The sequence below is a fragment of the Bombus vosnesenskii genome, unplaced genomic scaffold (assembly GCF_011952255.1).
Source record: "Bombus vosnesenskii isolate JDL3184/JDL3185 unplaced genomic scaffold, Bvos_JDL3184-5_v1.1 scf7180000013273, whole genome shotgun sequence".
NCBI lineage: Eukaryota > Metazoa > Arthropoda > Insecta > Hymenoptera > Apidae > Bombus > Bombus vosnesenskii.
In genome coordinates, this window is record NW_022882931.1 from 176183 (window position 1) to 194887 (window position 18705).

Sequence of the window (18705 nt, forward strand, 5' to 3'; positions counted from 1 at the left end):
GATCAACGGTACCAATATAAAAGTTCACCAATTGTTTCGTATAAATTGCACGTGTATTATTCGTGTATTATCGTATATACACATTTCATATAAATTTGTACGAAGTAGAACGAAGTAGACTACGAGGGAGTGTAAAGTGGCTTGCCAATATAATAAAATGAATCTTTCACTCTTTTTAAAGTGTATATTCAATATCCTGCGACATATTAAATGAATATTCTCAAATCGACTAAGCGAAGTCTTAAGGATTTCACATTTACAAATAAGAGCAGGTTTTAATTGAAAGTTACATTTCCATTTCTGTATTATTTTGGGTCAAAGATTGTTGGCACCACTGTAATAGGTGTGATAATTGCAAAATATGCCGCTAGGGTAGTTATATTTCCGCGCATGGTCATAAAAGTATACAAGACCTATTGTATACGCTACTACGTTAAAGCTTACACAAACATACTTTCCACATTGAAACGAATGTTGCGCACAGTAACGCAGATTGACAGCTGGGAGAACGTGAAACAGGAGTGGCAGATCATGTAAGGTATGTACTTATTTCATTCAAATATAGACTACATTGCGACAATTCAACTGTCACAGTACAATCTGTAAACTCCTAATCAAACCCTGGGAACTTCTCATCTAATTTTGTCCTATTAAGTATAATTGACACACCCGTTACATCGCGACCTCTCTAGGATAGCTTTCTTAGTTCTCGTGTTCATGTAAACAAAACTATTACAACAAAAGCTGTTGAATATTAAGAAGCAACACGTTGTGAATTTCGTCGGTTCGATGTAAGTTAACCGTTTCAGGGTACTCTAGTCGGAGAGTGAGACTTGACAATTCACGAGCAGACGTGCTGCTAAGAATACATTAGAAGAGTTGACAGGATAGGCAGAAGAAGGCAGGGCAGCGGGGGAGGGGGCGGGAGAACAAGAGGCGGTATGACACGACCCCCTAATAATGACAACCTTATGACCTTCAAATTGGTCGTGGTTGGTGATGGAGGTGTTGGAAAGAGTGCACTCACCATACAATTCTTTCAAAAATTATTTGTCACTGACTATGATCCTACCATCGAGGATAGCTACATTCAACATACAGAGGTAGACAAACAATGGTGCATCCTAGATGGTAAGTTGAATTTAGTTGCTTTGTCGCATTTAATTCTGCTATCTGCTATTTTTGTGTTATGCTTAGTGTATCGCATTAGGCCTACAATGCACTCTTGTGTGTACAAAAGTTTATTTGTACCTAACAGTGTTAGATACAGCTGGTCAAGAAGAATTCAGTGCCATGCGAGAACAATACATGCGCAAGGGTGATGGGTTTTTATTAGTATACTCTGTGACTGATAAACAATCTTATGAGAATATCATGAATTTTTATACCCAAATACTTAGGGTAAAGGACAGAGACGTATACCCTATGCTTCTGGTAGCCAATAAGGTCGATTTGGTACATTTGAGAAAAGTTACAGAGGAACAGGGAAGGGAGTTGGCTCACCGCTTGAATATACCTTATATCGAAACTTCTGCCAAAGACCCACCATTAAATGTAGATGCAGCATTCCATGAGGTAGGGGACCATAAAAATAGATAAAAGAAGGAGCAGGAAGATTATCGTATATATAGTTGCACATGGGTGAAAGAAGCTAAGGGATTTGAATAATTTTCTTCTAGGTTGTTCGTATCATCAGAAATCAACCTCCAGCTGAGTTGGAAAAGAATCGGAGGAAACGAAGACGTTCAGGAAAATGTAATCTTTTATAAAGCCCTAAAAATATTGAGTGAGTATCGGGGCTGTGTAATGATTACGAATTACCTTTTTAAAGGGTCACTTTTTGTCATAAAAAGTGAAACGCACCTGCCAAAAAACAAAAAAAAAAAAAAGACGAAGAAATGGGTCTTCTGTCCTCCATCGTATATAGGTACATGTGATTCGTACATTTTTCTTTTCGCGCCGATTCACGTATGAGTTCATAATATTAATAAGCATCGATCCCACCTTTGTAACATAAGTGTACAGAATAGTAAGGATAAGAGATGCATCGATCGAAAAAGAAAAAAAAAACGATACTATATGTCTCGGAGACGCAATTAGATTTTTTAAAAAATCAATTCAGTATCAGTTTAAGACTTAAAAGACCGAAAAAATTTGTCGGAGTTATCGACTGTTCATCATTATGATAATATGAGACCACGTCTCAGTACGCGTGTATACATCAATTTTTTACCATTGACAAAACACTATGGAATTGAGCGTTTTTTATTGCACAATGCATAATTCTATAGAAATCTTTTTACTTCTTCACGTAATAAGATCATGTCATGAAATGACTATAATAGTTTCATATATTGACTCAGCTCCTATTTTAGACAGCGGTAAAAGAAATTATAGCTTCAAGCGTGTTTATTTATTTATTTAGGTTAAATGACCTTTTATTTACGTGTATGATGATGTATGTATTTCTTGACAGTTTATTGTTTGCTCGAGTCTTTCCTATTATATTTGTTTCATTGAATTCACGTATAGATTTTTAGTATATTTTCAGTCATTGTCTTTTTGTAGCGATGTAAATAATATTCGGAAAAGTGAATTCTTTAACAATAAGTTTCTCTTTCTTCGGTAAATATACCATTAGGTATTTGGAACCTAATGAATATCTAATAAATATTCTGAATCAAGAATGAAATATTCAACGTAAGGCAGTATTGCCTTCGCCATTAGATTATTGGCTTTGATATTTATAGAGGTCTGATATAAAATATTTATCGTGTTTAAGTATTCAAGTAAATATATACAACGCAAAGTATTGTGTTTAGCTAATTGAAGTTGAGAAACATAGTGTATTATTAAAAAGAAAGATATACAATGAGCAATATACATATTGCTTTTGTAATGCAAGCAAAACTTGTCTAATGTCGCGAGAATTTCTTTTTTTCTATCGATTAATTTAGTTTCGAACGTTCGTCACTCTATCAAGTGCAATACGCGAACTTTGACTATGTCAGACCTTCTTACATATATTTAAGAAAATAATGCCATGGCCTACTTTAGTATTTAAATGTGAAAAAGGAATGCGTACATTTAAGAAGCGCTCCAATTGCGTGTGTAAGTGAAATTTAACGTTACATGTGAATGCAAATACCAAACAGTGAATTATTTTTCGTGCTTATACAGACTCGAACGTTGCAGTCTATATCGTGCATAATATTCGTCTTACATCTTCTACGTACTCGATACGGTACTCGTACGGTATTCGTTAATGATAAGATTATCAACGAGGACGTTACAACGTGAATGAAACTTTCTCGTTTGATTATCTTCCGTTGGTGTACGATAACACTAAGTATTCATTTGCAATGTTAATTTTTTTTTTTTTTTTTTTGTTCGTTGAAAGGTTCAGTTCACGGTTCGCAAAATAAAATATATTCGTAGCACAATGAATATTTAATTCTTCGCTATATGTTAAAGATAAGTACGCGTTGTTTGTAGTGTACATGGCGCTGTGGAAACACAAAACGAAAAGGCGGTTTAATTGCTTTAGACGTTCTTTAAGAAACTTCAACGAAGTACTCTGCTTCGATTGTCTTTATGATTGCGACACAACCCTTGAAAATGTAATATTCGTTTTACTTATCGAAATTCGATTCTAGTATTATATTTTGGTGTACGCACAAAGTGCTTCTCCTATACGTAGGAACGGTGTGAAACTCAGCAGTAATATATTACGATACGTACGCACAAGATGTGCACAAATATCTTGGCGTCACCGATTAATTCTAACAGTGAAACATATTTGCCTTGAGATAAGAATAATTTGTATTATAAACGATGAAGGTTAACGAAGGAATGTGGGGTAGTTGCCGTAATGTAGAAAATCCACTTCGACGTTCTCTAACGATACAAAAGAGATGGTTGTTGTATTTTGTGACCAGTCGAACGTCGGATCAGAATAGGTCTGATAGTATTCTTCGTTAAAGAAAATTTTACATAGGCGTCGTTCTTCAAAGTGCAACGAAGTATTAGAGAAAATTAAAAAGAACTGAGAAACAACGTATGTATTTTGCTCTATCGATACTTTCGTTTGCCAATGAGAGGTTCATAAATTAAGAGCGTTATTTTAGCTAATCTATTCTCTTAGATTCGGAGAAAGCTCAATGCGTAGTTAAAAACTGCACTGCACGAGTAAACGATTGTACAAATTTTACCGAAACGTTTATACGACACTCTAAACTTATGATTCCGTTACAGTTTCGGTATGAAATATAACCGCGAATCGTATCGTTTTGCATAAAATTTGCAAATTGTAAGCGATCGTACGTTACTATTATGCATTCACGAAATTCATCGAACGTGTGGGCAACCGAATTGATTTCTTTATTGCACGCGTACGTATTGTTCGCGTGATATAATACGGGTTATACATGTGCATTTCTCCCACAAGGTGAAACGAATCACCGTTTCGTTTAAAGCCCGTTCATTTGATAGTAGATTTAGTAGTTACATCGCGAATAAACGTGGACCATCCATCTCGGTCGATCGATTGGAAATTTCTACGTCACAAAACAGTCATTACAGAGGAACATCGTGTAGATCCAATTAAAATTAATCGAACGCGATGGTTCGATGCCTCGCTGGTTTTTAGCTGATATAAAATTATTATTTCGTTTCGTAAACGCTGTTTCTATCAATGGATTATATTAGATTACGCGAATAAAAAGATTTATACGTTAAGAATCAGACTCTATATCGAAAGATTCAAACAGCGATTGTCGTTGTTATTTCGAAGCTGAAAAAGGAAACAAACGAAACGAGGGGAAAAAAAACTGTATAAATACGTGCATATTGTGAACATTTTTTAGACTCAGGATTTAGCGTTCCTCGCATGTTGTAATAATCTGAAAAGCGCTACGTTTTTTATCGCCGTCCATGAAAGAGGATCGTGATTGAGCAGATGAAAATAGAAACTCTCCTATTGTTTCGTATGCAACGTGTACGACAATTAAAAACAAGCACGATGTCGTATATCAAATTGAATTATAACATGCAGCGAATATCGTGCAACGTTGAACAAGGGAAATCTGTAAACGCAAAACTCGTGACGTTAGCGTGCAAACTTTTAGGTCATTTAAAAAGGGAAGAGTCAAGAGGATTAATTATGAAATAGTCAATACGTTGAATCATTGTGATACTGAGGTGGAGAAATCGCAAGACGTAGCGAATGCTGTGGTTGTGCGAGCCATCGAAGTCAGTTGGAACGACGTTTTTCTTTCGTCTGTCAATGGAAAAGGCGAGAATTTCGAATTTTCATCGTTGGCAAAATTGGGAGACGCATCGAAAAGAGAAACACAGGCGAATGTTCTTTACAGAAGGAAACAAGCAACGATATCGTTTAATTAAATTACTGTTATACAAACGAACGGAGGAAAATTTTGGGAAAGTCCCTGACTTCGTTCTCGTTTCCTCCCAGTGTTTGCTAGTCGCTACATTCAAATACCGCACGTCAGCATAGCTACTTATTATTAATTTTTTTAATGGAAAAAAAGAAAAAAGAAGTACCGTATAATGGCACACAGGAAACAATGAACTACACGTAATAAGAGAGTTATAGGTTTAAGATGAAGTACGATCGTTTCCGCCGTTCTTGTCCTTAGATAGCGACGAAAAAAAAAAAGAAAAAAAAGTATATATATATTTTGAACAAAAAATAAAGAATGAGTATTCCTCCTTAACGATAGTTATATACGAGCGATGTCGACACAAATACAATTATATATGTAAAAAGAAAAATATGTATGTATGCTACATACGCGTACATGTGATATACGTGTATTCTCTGTATGTGTATACAGAGCGTGGGCGTATGTGTATTTTCTTTGTTGAACGAACGTATGGATGAGAATGCGTGTGTGTCAATCGTGCGTGTCACTACTTGTGCAGGTCACTGTATGGAGTATACAATTGATAATAAATTATGGACACGCGTTTACGAAAAAAAAAAAAGGAAAAATCAATAAAAAGGAATCGCCTGGCCTATCAATTTTATGACCCGAAATCAATAGGGATAAACGTTCGTTAAGATGGAACGAATGAAAAAGCAATTCACCTTCGTCGATGAAATGGATTTATTGTCGGAAGAGTCGAACACCGAAGGGAAGAAGTTTAATTACGCGGACAGACGCGACGATTTTGCTTGAAATTGGCCCTACCTTGGAATTATCCGAAACTCACGCCATTTTCTACGATTTAAGAGGACTTAATGCTTCGAATTGTTCCCGCGTAGTACAACGGAAATCTCGAGATTTGCTTTCGAAACGACGCGACGCGATGTCGTCTTCTCCTATTAAGCGCTTTCAAAAACACTCACCGCCGTTGGATCGATTTAATTAACGCCGATTACGTCGTTTCAATCCGCGCGTTAACTTTTATGCGTCGATGATAATTTCCCTACTGCGTACAGTTATTTCGTTCACCGTGATATTGCGTATATTCGCATCGTGCGACCATGAGTTATCGTACAGAATAATTTACGCTCGAGGATTCCTTTGATATCGCGTCTGTATTCATAATTGACGCGTTAGTTTCGTTTACGCGGCCACCTCGTTTGTTAATTATTTATGCGTTCGCTAGAAGCGTATCGTCAAATACGAAAATTTGTAAAATAACATAGAGTAATTTCGTTAACGTAAATCGCAGCATCCCGAAGTGTGCTAACTATTCGTGTTTCGTTATACTAGTTTGATACATGTCGCTGTCGATAAGACCATCCATCGCTACATCGATATCTATTAGAACATCTATTCTATTAACAAAGTTTAACTTCGTTTGCTACTTTAACGATTATAACGTAGCGGGTTGTCTTATAATATAGCGCAGTCGTTGGTTTTCGTATATTTAGATGAAAATACCGGATAAGAGACGATCAGAGATGGATTTTCCTGAACTCTTTATAATTCAGTATGCTTTCCTATTAAATTTTTCATTCGAGTGCTTCAAAGCTCCGATAGTAACAACTCCCGTTGTTTTAAATTCTTAGAAAAACTGCGCTAATTACTAGATGATCCAATATACACACACACACACACGTTGCAATTGAAATAGTAGATTTATAGTGAAACAAGTAGAAAATAACAACGATAAAATGCATTCAATTTACGCTACACTTTAGAGATGTTCTAATTGAAACGCTATAATATCCGAGAGCGTATCAAATACTTTTTATAAAGCAACGTATTGTACGTTTATCGTTTTACACAAAAGCGCTTGCAATGAAATTTTAGGTGACAGAGGCAACCGGCTAACCAGGTAATAGGAGAATAGCCAGCATCGTGTTGGAGATCTTCTCGCAGAAACTCGTCCGATTCGTCAAGTACGTGCAACGGGTAATATCGTCGAGTTCGGTGTAATTGGAAGCACAGTGTTAGAGTGCCGTGTCTCGTTTCATTGGCCGTGTACAGCAAATTACATTGTACGTAGATATTGCGTCTCTTCAAATTTCCGAGCTGCTCGTTACAAGACGTTCCCCCTAAACAGATCAAAGGATGCGACCCGAGTGGGCTGCCTCCGTTGGAAGGCAGAAAAAAAGCATTTGACCGTCAAATGCGCAATGCTTTCGACCGGGGGATATACAATTGATTAATAAACGCCTCGGTTAAACAAAAGCACCCCGCTGTGCGTTTCGTGGCTGGTTGTTAGGTTCGGTTCGGTGAGGTCGCGTGCGACTAACTACGACTCGACGCCATTGTCGCGGGGGCAGCAACTCACGGTTCGATAGTTGCAGGAAGATAAAATCAGAACCGATTCCCTTTGTGCCCGTTCTTTTGGGTTGGAATACCATCTTAGAAAATGACCAGGAAGCTTGGTGTCCAGGAGTCGAACATTCCGGGTCGTGTTTTTCCTTTCACGTGGAACTTTATTCCACGTGGAATAACCCGCTTGATCTCGGTTCGGATGCTTATCCGACCTATAGATCTCTTTCTTAAGTCCGGAAGGCGTCGAGTTGTTCTCGAGATTGAATCGCTCTACGGTAGACAAGCCAGTATCGAGTATCGATCGTCGAATAAAACTACCGGCAGATGTTTACAGTCCGTATCACTGGATTTGCCTATGCCAACCGTTCGAGGACCATCGCTTCTCGTATTCTTCGTGTTCTTTCGCGGAAACGTGCTGGCAATCCGAGCCGCTGAATCGTTGTTCCGTAGAAAACGCGAAAGCGCGCCGTAAAGTACATACCGAGAGCGTAAGAGACTCGAAACGTAACGACGTTGCGTCGAGCGTCTCTCGATTTTACTCTCGTAATTTCGTTTATCTTTCGTCTTAACGTTTAACCGATTCGTTGTCTCCTTTCCTCCGACAGCTTATATTCCAGTCGTACGTTTATTTTTATTAAGCGAGTCGCCAGTTTAACGAAAGCACTGGCGTAAAGCGTCGTTGCGTCAGCACCGACGAATCTTCCTTTTTTCGTACAAACGATACCGCTCCGTACGATAACGCGTTATCGGGAATATCGCGGGATCTCTCGTTGCTAGTAAACAGGTTCCGTGCAACCGCTTTGTCTTTGTTTATGCAATCGTCCGTCACGCTGCAACTTGTTTGTCGCGTTACACGTTTCTTATCCGCCTGCGATAAGCACGCGTATTTTTACATCGATACTTATCGCGTTGAGAGGGAAAAACGCTTCCGCGAACGAATATCAGAACTCGTGGCAGCGTTTCGTTGCTCGTCGAAGGGGAACGAACGGTTTTACTGGATTCGTGGCATCGATACGGTTTACGCGACTCGTTAGCTTATCGAGAGAAACGTCTCGCCGTATATACCCGGTGCCGCGAGCCGCGCGTCTCCGATTCGCCGAGTGAACAATTTCGCAGTAAGAAGGAGCTTCGTAAACGAGGCGAACGAGTGGGTCTGGTCGTTTGTTTACTCGTGGAACGCGGTGCGTTGTCGAAGAAATACGACAGGTCTCTCGACGGAGGGTAAAAAAGGGGAAAAAAGACGTCCAAGGCCCATCGAATGGTTGAATTGGCATGGAGCGTAGGTATAGCTGGTTCGACGGAGCCGCGAGCGTACGAGCTAAAGTGCGCGCGCAGCAACAGTAGGATCGGCTGTAGTTGTATGGTAGTCTGTAGAGGGCAGGCGCCCCCTCCGCATCTCTCCGCGTCTGGTCTGGGCCGCAGAGCGGCGCACCGTGTGTCGAGCCGAGCCGAGCCGAGCCGAGTCGGTCAATACTCCGGGCAACGCGGTGGTGAGAGCACACGACGACGGTCGCCCCGTACTCGTGCACGCCGTCACTCGGAAGCGGCGACTCTCGGTACAGATTCGTGTCTTTCGTGTCTCGAACGCGTAATCTCCGCTCGTGCGAGACTCGTGCCGAGCGTCGTCCGGAAGGGACGCCAGCCGGAGGACCGGCCGATCTATTCTCGCCGTGACTGCACGCGAACGGACTACGCGTATGATACGTACACGCACGCACACGAAAGCGTAACACAGGCACGAGAGAGGAGGACACGCGTGCGAGAGCCAAAGGCCTCGCGCATCTCGTCGCATCTCATCGTATCACATCGTCGTTCTCCCAAAGATACGCGTTACGAACCGTCTGCCCAGTTGGCAGCCTCCTCGGCTCGAATCAGCCGCGGCTCGCCTCTCTCCTCCTCCGCGAATACGACGCTCGTACGATGCGAGCCTGCTCCGTGGGAGATTCGTAGGAAGTCGAAGGACAGTGCCAGGACACGTTCCGCGCTGGTGAGGCGACGCGACACGAGACCGCCGCGGGTCTCGGGTGTTTCATCAACTTTTCCCTCCCTTGCCCCGCCGGTAGTGTGGAATACGCGGACAGTGGGTGCTATTCCGTGCGACGATTCGACGAATCGACCGTGAATCCAAACCAGAGAAACTACGTACCTGATCAACGACATGCGACTATGAATCCCGGAGCGTGATGGACAAGCTCGCGTACGCAGCCAACAACTTCCAGCTACGCCTCGCCGGCATACTCATGGATATGTGGATATTCTTCCTGTTCGTTGCCATCGCCGGTAAGTTCAACTCTATAGTCTCTTCTTCTTTTATTCTCAACTTTTCGTCCCCTTCTTTACCTTCTTTCTTTTTATCATCGTTGCACGTTCCATTCGATATCCGACTTTCTGCCGAATTCGAAGAGACGATCGGCCCCCTAACGCGTCCTCGGTGTATCGATTCGACGAGTGGCTCGCAGCGTGACTCGGTCCGCGTGCTGTCACTCGACGTGTCAATACGCATTACGTATGCACAACAGGCACGTGCGGCACGCTGAGTAAGTGCGTGGTATCTGTGCCATGGTTGAGTCTCGATTCATTCAAGAGATCGGGGAGAGGGAGAATCGATGCCACTTTCGTTCTTAACCGGTAAACGTCACGGATATTCCGTTTTTGGAGCGATTCAAGGCTGTGACGCGACCGAGTCGGAGGAATCGAGTCGGACGTGTCGTAAGAAAATATCGTTAGAGAAACCGGTATATCTTGAAACGCGATTCCTCTTTTGTTAGCCTCGTTCTCTTTGCGCCGATTACACAGCCAGAAGTTGTTTGTTTTCGCTACTGTCGGAGACCTCGTGGGGTAGGCGCCACCGAGTATTCCAGTCTGAACGACGACGATGTAACATCACCGTAGGGGAACCACGATACAACGCCAGATGGTTGAATTTCTCAACGACGAGAAAGAGGATCGGGAAACTCCTCTCTGTTCTTTCCTCTTTTATCTTTGTCTCTTTGTTTTCCTTTCCTGTTGCTCGCCGTCTCGCTTCCACTCGATCTATCAGTTCCTCTACCTTACGGACTACTGTGTTTTAACGTGTCCTCCGCGTCTTCTTCTTTCACGGCTCCTCGCCTTTCCTCTCTTTCTCTCGCAGCTTGGCCTTCTCGATCGTCGTCGAGTTTCTCTCGTCTACTTCTTCCTCGCAGCCGGTTTTACTCGTAATTCGCCGCCGTCGTCGTCGTCGTCCCCTTCCCTGCCCTTTCCAATCGTATCTCCGGTCCGTGCAGTCGGAATCACCCTGGCGTATACCCTCTTCCATTTCCTCGGCAGGGTTCGTCGGTGCATTCGTGCGTGAAGATCGACGAAAACGGGGGTAACTATCGGCGACTTTGCTCGTCGAATCTCATTTACGATCGTGATGGTTCGAGGAGAGCATCCCATAAAAGCGCTGCTCACGTACTCGATACCGATTTTACCTTCTAGCGTCGCGTCGCGCCGGCTCGTATAATTGCTGTTCGTGCCGAGCCGGTCCGATCGCAATTCTATCGCGATTTCCAAAACGATCGAATCGTCGTCGTGCAGCTTCGACGCTTTCTCTCCGTGGCTCTCTGTCCGTAAATGGAAGCCACGCAACGTTCCGTTTCTGTATTTGCACGAACCAGGCGCCGGTTAAAAGCCCGGCCTTTCATAGCATCGCGTCTGATTTGGAGAATTTTCGCCAAAAAAAAAAAAAAAAAGAAAGAAATAAGAAAAAAAGAAAAGAGCAGCAGTCTGCTGCGGTTTCCCTCGGCCCGGCAACAGCCGCGGCGATAGTCTCTCGTTTAAACGCCGTGGAAATGTTTAGCGGAAGCTGCGGAAAAAATATGCTGTGTACGATATTTCGGTTGCCGTGTTTCGCTAGGCGGCTTTTTCAATGGCTGCGAGGAAGAGACGGTTCGCTGCTTTCGCGGTTTGTTCCATCGTTTCACAGAGGCGAAAAAAGAACGCGCGTCGCAACGGATTCGCGATCGTTGATCGCTTTTCGCGTCGCGTGCTCAATGGAATCCCCTTTTAGAAATCGGGCCGATCGAAGCTCGCGCTATCACGTCCAATGAATACGCATTTTCACCTCTGTGTATGGCACTATGATGTTGAGCTCATCGAGCAGAAACGCGTATCATACTTGAACGCTAAAGTACCGTTCAAGTTCATTTTCGATACTCGAAAGCGAACTCGAAGCGGATAAGCAGTCGGTTGATTTCGTTCGCGCGCTCCACTTCTCTACTCCCTGCCTACTGTAACTCTGCTACAGGAAATACGTATCGCGATTCTTTTCAATGGTTCTCTCGTTGTATCAGTCGCGCTTCACAGATAAGCTTCTGTTTCCTCTTGTTTTATAGATATTAGTTTTCATTCATGCAACGTTTACGGGCTCGTAACGAATCAATTACCGTTGCAACGAGTTCCAAGTCGTATTCGAGTCTTCTATCGTCTCAGAATTCTACCATGCATTATTCATCGTTCAACGGAACTATTATTTGATGCATTTTATTCGCGCTTATTCGCTTTTCTCGCGCTGTTGCACCTCTGTACGAACGCATTCGCCGTATTTATCTTCGTCGTCGTAGTCCGTCTCATCGGTTCGAAAACCAGCAGTTTCGTAATGTAAATTATTTTACTTTGTCTTTGGGAATTGGACACTTAGGTACGTACAAGGACGCGTTTACAGAGCGCTTCAAAAACTTGGGAATAAACTTCGGCTACGTGTGTAGTTACCGTTGAACACAAGCAAAACGATCTTAACCCATTAAAGACCGACAGTTGCGTAAACGCCACATGTCGTTTGTAGTTTCTTTTCGGTAGATTCGTTCTTTCGTGAAAACTCGATATCCTTTTTCCTTGTCCGCGACTATTTCAAGAACTCTGACGAAATTGACGTATTTTATTATAATCACTCGGCCGATTTATTTTCTTTTTTAATCATAGAACTAGCGAACATGCGTCTGATTTGTATCGAGCTTCTGCGATGTATCTACTATACCCAGATTATACTCATTTTTTTGTCTTATCTCGACGATTGCTTCTTGAAACAGCATGTAGGGATAGCGTTCTTCGAGTTTCGTGATTTTCTTATCTGCAGCGTCGCATCTGGTCGAGGGAAGTTTCTAAAGTTTCGCGACCTATTTTGTTTCTCTCGAAAACGCTCGTTTCCACGATACCCGGAACGACGATTCTCCGCGTCTATCGTTTCTACGCTTCTTTCTGTTTCATTATACGTACTAGCGATGCTTCATACTTGACTCGCGGCACGATCTAGGAATTCTCATTACCTTCTCGTGGCACGAGCACATTCATCAGGTGTCAAATAAAATTCGCGCGAGCCCCCCTTACTTAAAGTTTAACAAAGATCTACTCCTGGCACAGGTACATAGCGCTGTTATTTCGCTATCGTAGCCGTTGAGATGAATTAAGAACGTCCTACTCGGAGGAGCACGGTAATCTGTTATCTTTGTTGGCCATTCGAACTCGTCCACCTAGCCACTCGTTCTCTACTTTCACTTCCAAACTGTAGCCTACGATGAAGTATTCATTGTTCTATATAACGTCAACGTCTCGTAATATTCCGCATTAAACTCTCAAGTATCTAAAATAGTTAGGAAATTTGCCATTTTCCAACCTCGGTCCCATCGATCCGATTTTCTCCCCTCTTTCGGTAGTTACAAAATCTTCCACCTATGTTTTATCTTTCCACTCGATTACTTCAAACTTTTCACTCTTCCAAGTGGATTTTAACCGTTTTGGATCCAGAGATAAGGAGAAAAGGAGAGAGAGAGAGAGAGAGAGAGAGAGGAGCCTGATCTCGGGAACATTTATCTCGCCGAATCATTATCTCTGCGAAGACGTCGTCAAGAAGATATCGCTCTTTGACGATTACGTGATTAGATTAGATTTGGATATAATAGATTACGTGATCTGGTCGAGATATAGGCGAGGATGCGAAATCGGGTGAACGTTGACGTTATTTGTGCCAGGCTGCCAAAGCGTCGATGTCTGAAAAGTTTGATCAAGTTCGTATAGAATCACGTTTTTTAACAGTGTCGTAACTGCAGAGAGATTCGTAAAGCCTGTGAAATATAGCGTCATAAATATTATGCCATAAATTTTATCATTGCGAAACGCAATTATTGGAATTTGTTTCGGTATGTATTTTCTACGTCTGATGCTAAAAATGTAGGGAACCTTGGAGATGATTATTTTTCGAACTTCCATTTTGAATTATATATCGTTTCGTTACGTGATCAAAGGGTTAATAAATCTTTTTTACCTTTATTCGGCATGTAGAATGTTTCAGTTAAATTAAGCTTTCCGCTACATTACCTTTGCTATATTTCCTCAAAGGAATATTTCTAAAAATATTTTAACTAATATTCGATACGAGGCCGTGACGAGTAAAAGAAGACAGTACGGCAAATAATCTTTGTTACATAGTTACGCGATATTATTTGAAATTCTTTGAAATATCGCTTCTCGAACACAGGGCGAAAAATTTATTTACGTAAACATGTTAATGTACCCGAAAGCTTTTGCATACCATTGTATACCATTCCTGTTCCGATCTGCGAACATACCCGTGGAAATCGAAAATTGAACTTTAAATATTTAATTCGAGAATTCGCTATTTCCGATCCGCGACAGGAACCAAAAGATTTTCTGCTTTCTTTGGTCACGGTTATCGACATTTTCGAGAATTTTATTTCTTACTCCGGTTACTCTGAACTTCCCATCGTTGCTCTGATCCGCGAATACCATTACACAAATCGGTAATTGAACTCTAACTAACTAAAAGAATCAGCTGTCTTCGATTTTCGAAAGAAACGACACGATTATCTACTTTATTTTCAGAGTCGCATCTTGAATCTTTTACTCTTTCGTTCAATTATTCTAAACGTTTCGTCGCCGTTCCAGTCTGCAAAAATTCCTACGAAAATCGCTCTAAGCGAACAGTACAGAGAGAGAGAGAGAGAGAGAGTGAGAGAGGAAAAAAAGAAGGAAGCGGAAGGGAAGCTCGATCGACCGTCGCGTGGCTATGGTGTATGGTGGTTGGCTCCTCTAAAAATTTCGCGACACATGGTAGGTCGTCTTGGCAACGAAGTCGAATGATTTTACGGGGTCTCTGGTGGCAGCTACATCGACCGTTGTAACGAACTCGAATGAGCAAGGGAAACAGAGAGGGAGGGGGAAAGGTAGGTAGGTAGGTAGGTAGGTAGGTAGATGGGTAGGTAAGGTAAGCCAAGGGTTCTGGCAAACTACGCGGAAACCTTGTTGAGAGACAACCGTATCTCTTTCTCTCATCTGGAACGCGTATCCTTTAGAATGCGAGAAGCAGGTGTTCCGAGCGATACGCGCATTGTCCTCTCGCTTTTTATTCTTAGAATTGCTCCCATCTGTACGCGATATCCACCCGCTACGGTAATCCAGACAGCTGTAGCTTTGTACGCGGTAAAAGTGAATATTTCCGTCTTCTTTCCGCAGTATGTTGTCGGAATATACGGTCTTCCGTGGGACCAGATTTCCCACTTTTTTATTCATAGGGTTAGCGAGACGCCGTTTTCCTTGCGCGCTTTTGTATCGCAAGATCGCCGAATAAAATCGTTTGGAACACGGTGCCCATCCAGGCCGTGCTCCAACAAACCCTTTGGAATCGATGGTTACGACGAGACTCGGTGAAATCGAGGATACACGTGGCAAACGTGGGAGGAAAGTCGAAAGTTAAATATAATAGCGACTCTCTCTACCTTTTCCGCTTTATTTGAAATCGATCTCGGTTCTCTGGCCACGAGATATCCATATCCGATTCGACGAACGCGACCAGTGGTATCGAATGGCGGAATGCCTTTTTCCTTGCTTGTCGTATAAACGTTTGGTTGCCGTGTCGCGGATTTCGCACGGTCATCGCGAACAAGCGGCTGGCAGAGCTGCCGTTTCGTATGCATTCCCCGAGCTTGTTATCCGGCATCTAAAACACGTTTCCATTCCGTATCCCGCGCTTCGTCTAATCGAATTAACTTCTGTATCGCGGCGGGCTCGTGTTTGCTTATCGATTTCCATTTTCTCCTGTCGCGTTCTCGCGTGCGACCGCCAAGCATCACGCCGACTTTTTCATTCGTCCGACACGGACGTGCGAACCGCGAGCACGCGATCGCGTCCGTCAACTTTATGGCCGTCGCGCGATAATTAATGCGCTCGAACGGCTTAACGCGCACCGATTCGGAATTTAAATGGGAAAATTCGACACCGACGAATCCGATGTCACGCGCTGCCGTATTTATCGCTGTCGAGATTGAAAAGCACCGCAAATTGATGAAATTGTTTTCGATGGACTGTTTGATCGCGGTGATCAAAAGAGTCCATCAACGGAACGATGAAACGAACGACAGCAAGGAAACCGCTGTTCGATCTCTCGTCGTTTCGCCCCGTGTTCCGGCCAAAAGCGGCCTCGATTCTCGCCGCGAATAGAAACGCGCACAGGCGTCGCGGTTCTTTAGAATTTAGGCGAAAGGACGCATTTCCTCGTGTCCGCGATGCGACGGCTGTGAAATTGCACCGGCGTTACTTTTGTCCGCGTAGAGGAGCACGTACTTCGCAAAATTTTCGCGCGGTGGTACGGCGCAGTTTCGCCACCCGCAGCCTTCTCCAACACCCACCAACCTTCGAGAAACTTTTAAGCCGTGCAACCCACTTGCGCCATCCTTCCTTCTTTCTTTCCTCCTATATACATGACACAGCCGAATGGGGTAGTTCTCACGGTAATACAACAAACCGCTCCATTGCCTGGTTCCGCGGAATTGCTTTTCGCCTGATAATCGGCTGAATTTGATTCGACGAGAACTTGCTACGAAACGACTTTTCTTTATCGTGATGTCGTTTCGTTAATTAATCGAAGGGGAACCGAGCGGCGATCGATTCCTTTTCGTTCGGTCTACACGGCCGATACGTCCGATTTACAGCAAGTCCGAGTTACGCTTCGAGCGTGAAAAGGACAGAAATATCTCGGAGATCGAACCAGTGCGCTGTGACGGATTTGAAAATGAATCGATTGGCCGCAAAAGACAGCCGTTGTTATGGTTACCGGCAGTTATACGTATATTCCTGGTGAATATCCGCGCTAGATCGAAAGCACGTTCTTTCACGACGTTCACGGCCTATCGAAATTAAGAACATCCGCGTTAAAATAGACTCGTTCAACGGCGAAGCCTGGCTGGATGCGGTTTTGTACCGGGAAATTGCTAGGAGACGCGTTACGTTCTATAGGTTGGCTCGCCAACGCGGCGTTGCTTCTTGGCTCGTAAAGAATCGCTGGAAGAATATAGGTCGAGCGCTAGGGGCGTCTTAGGCACATACCAACGATGCTTCGTTCTATTGAAATGCATACACTTTTGCTGGGCGACTTAGGTTAAAGCGTCTTATGCCACTGCAATCGATCGCACTTGACTCCCCGTGTATACGCATCGCTGTATAGAGCTCGAAATGAATCTGGGTCGCCGGGGACAGCCATCGACCGCGGGTTATTATCGAAAAACGAATACGACCGGACATGTAAATTTTTCTCCGCCGAACGACCGATCTTTTCTCCTCTTGTACCTCTGTTCAGAGAGCGAACGAGAAAGTCGGTCTCGAGTCGGTGCATAGGGTAATCCGATAAATTCGATGATACGAGCCGTTCGAACATAAGCGATAAATTCGCAAGAAACGAATATAGTCGTCGCGCCGATTTAATATCATCGATATCAGTCTGCGTAATTAACGTTGTTAGAATTGGTGACGTGGACGTGTACATTTCGTTTGAAACGTAAAGATAGTTTCCACGCGGACATATTCTATTTAAAAATTGTTCCTCTTAAGATGGCAAACGTGATTTACTATGTTTTAACGTGAACTTCGAACGTAGATCGCCTACAAGTTGATTATAATCGAATTTGTATAACGTGGTTCGATTTGACCAAATAATTCTGCACAATCTTACACGGTGGAAATTAATCTTACGGCTATTGTAGCGGTCCCTGAGCAACGAGTTTCTCTACGAATTCTAGACGTTGCGATCAGCTTGCGTTTAGCATAGATACGAACGAATTTGCCGGATCGAGGATCGAACGAGGCTGGAAAGTCTGGAGTATTGGCCAACAACGTTAAATCCGGCAATCAGATATACCGTAGTTATCGCGAATGTTATCGAACTAACTAAGTCGAGTTACATGGAATCGCGGAGCTTCGTTCCGAGGCTAAGTTTCCCACTCTGCCGGTTTGTATTGCATCGAACTTTAGAACGCGTGGCAGCGTCGTTCTACCGTGACTGACAAGGAGAGGAGCGGTGGCGTGTTAATCCAGGAATTCTGTTCGTAGATTTTCCCATGGAAATTTTAGATCCGTTCGTTCGTATCGTGGCAGCCACGGAGTAACGCGGTTTCAAACATCAGAACGATATGCATCGCACGATCCCGCTATTCAACGATGCGTTGCGACGAAAATCTGATTTGCAGCTGCGATATCTTTTCGCGGTCGTTAATAGAAACGCCTATCGGTCGACGCGTTTCACCGACCCCGTACACGATTCCGTCCGATTGGATTTCCCGATGTTCGTCTACGGTTTGCTGCGCGTCGCGAGAACTTGAAGCGCGCCAATGTATATAACGCGATATAGAACTGGAGCTGAAACAGCGTGATTAACCGTTCCAGTTCGCGGCCATAGATCCACTGCCGATATCGGGTGGCGGTGTTTGCGGTAATGTTACCAGTCAGATCGGCCTTTGATACGTTCCGCTCGGCCTCCGTTCCGTTCCATCTTTTAGTTCTCAAAGTGCGTCCACCGACAGTATCAGTCACGGTGTCGTGATTTTGGTTCACGGCGTTGTTTTACACGCGATAGCGTAGAATTCAACGTTAACGTCGTCACGGCCGATAGTTCCGCGTTTCGCGAGCCTGCGCCTGTCTTCGCGTT

The 18705-nt window shown here is 43.3% G+C and overlaps 2 protein-coding genes across 4 annotated transcripts in view; both read left to right on the forward strand.

Annotated features, from left to right (window-relative positions):
* The first annotated feature begins 377 nt into the window (after positions 1-377).
* LOC117231760 (ras-related protein M-Ras-like) lies at positions 378-6003 on the forward strand. Its single transcript, XM_033490471.1, has 4 exons — positions 378-538; positions 810-1131; positions 1259-1575; positions 1680-6003. Exons 2-4 carry the CDS (start codon positions 942-944, stop codon positions 1767-1769), a joined length of 597 nt encoding a protein of 198 aa, XP_033346362.1. The 5' UTR covers positions 378-538; positions 810-941; the 3' UTR covers positions 1770-6003.
* Positions 6004-8729: 2726 nt separating this feature from the next.
* Positions 8730-18705, forward strand: part of LOC117231692 (transmembrane protein 132C) — an 80913-nt gene continuing 70937 nt past the window's right edge. Inside the window, exon 1 of one of the 3 annotated variants that reach the window (XM_033490363.1) lies at positions 8730-10034. In XM_033490363.1, coding sequence (XP_033346254.1) covers positions 9938-10034 — 97 coding nt within the window. In that variant the 5' untranslated portion in view covers positions 8730-9937. The remainder of the gene's footprint in view (positions 10035-18705) is intronic. The other 2 variants (XM_033490361.1, XM_033490362.1) reach the window with 2 other exon arrangements.

What these genes read in the sequence shown, in the direction of transcription:
- LOC117231760 (XM_033490471.1), top strand. Translation starts at nt 942, where the DNA reads ATGACACGACCCCCTAATAATGACAACCTTATGACCTTCAAATTGGTC. An exon ending in ACAATGGTGCATCCTAGATG is followed by an intron (nt 1,132 to 1,258) that starts GTAAGTTGAATT and finishes TGTACCTAACAG; the next exon opens with TGTTAGATACAGCTGGTCAA. An exon ending in TAGATGCAGCATTCCATGAG is followed by an intron (nt 1,576 to 1,679) that starts GTAGGGGACCAT and finishes ATTTTCTTCTAG; the next exon opens with GTTGTTCGTATCATCAGAAA.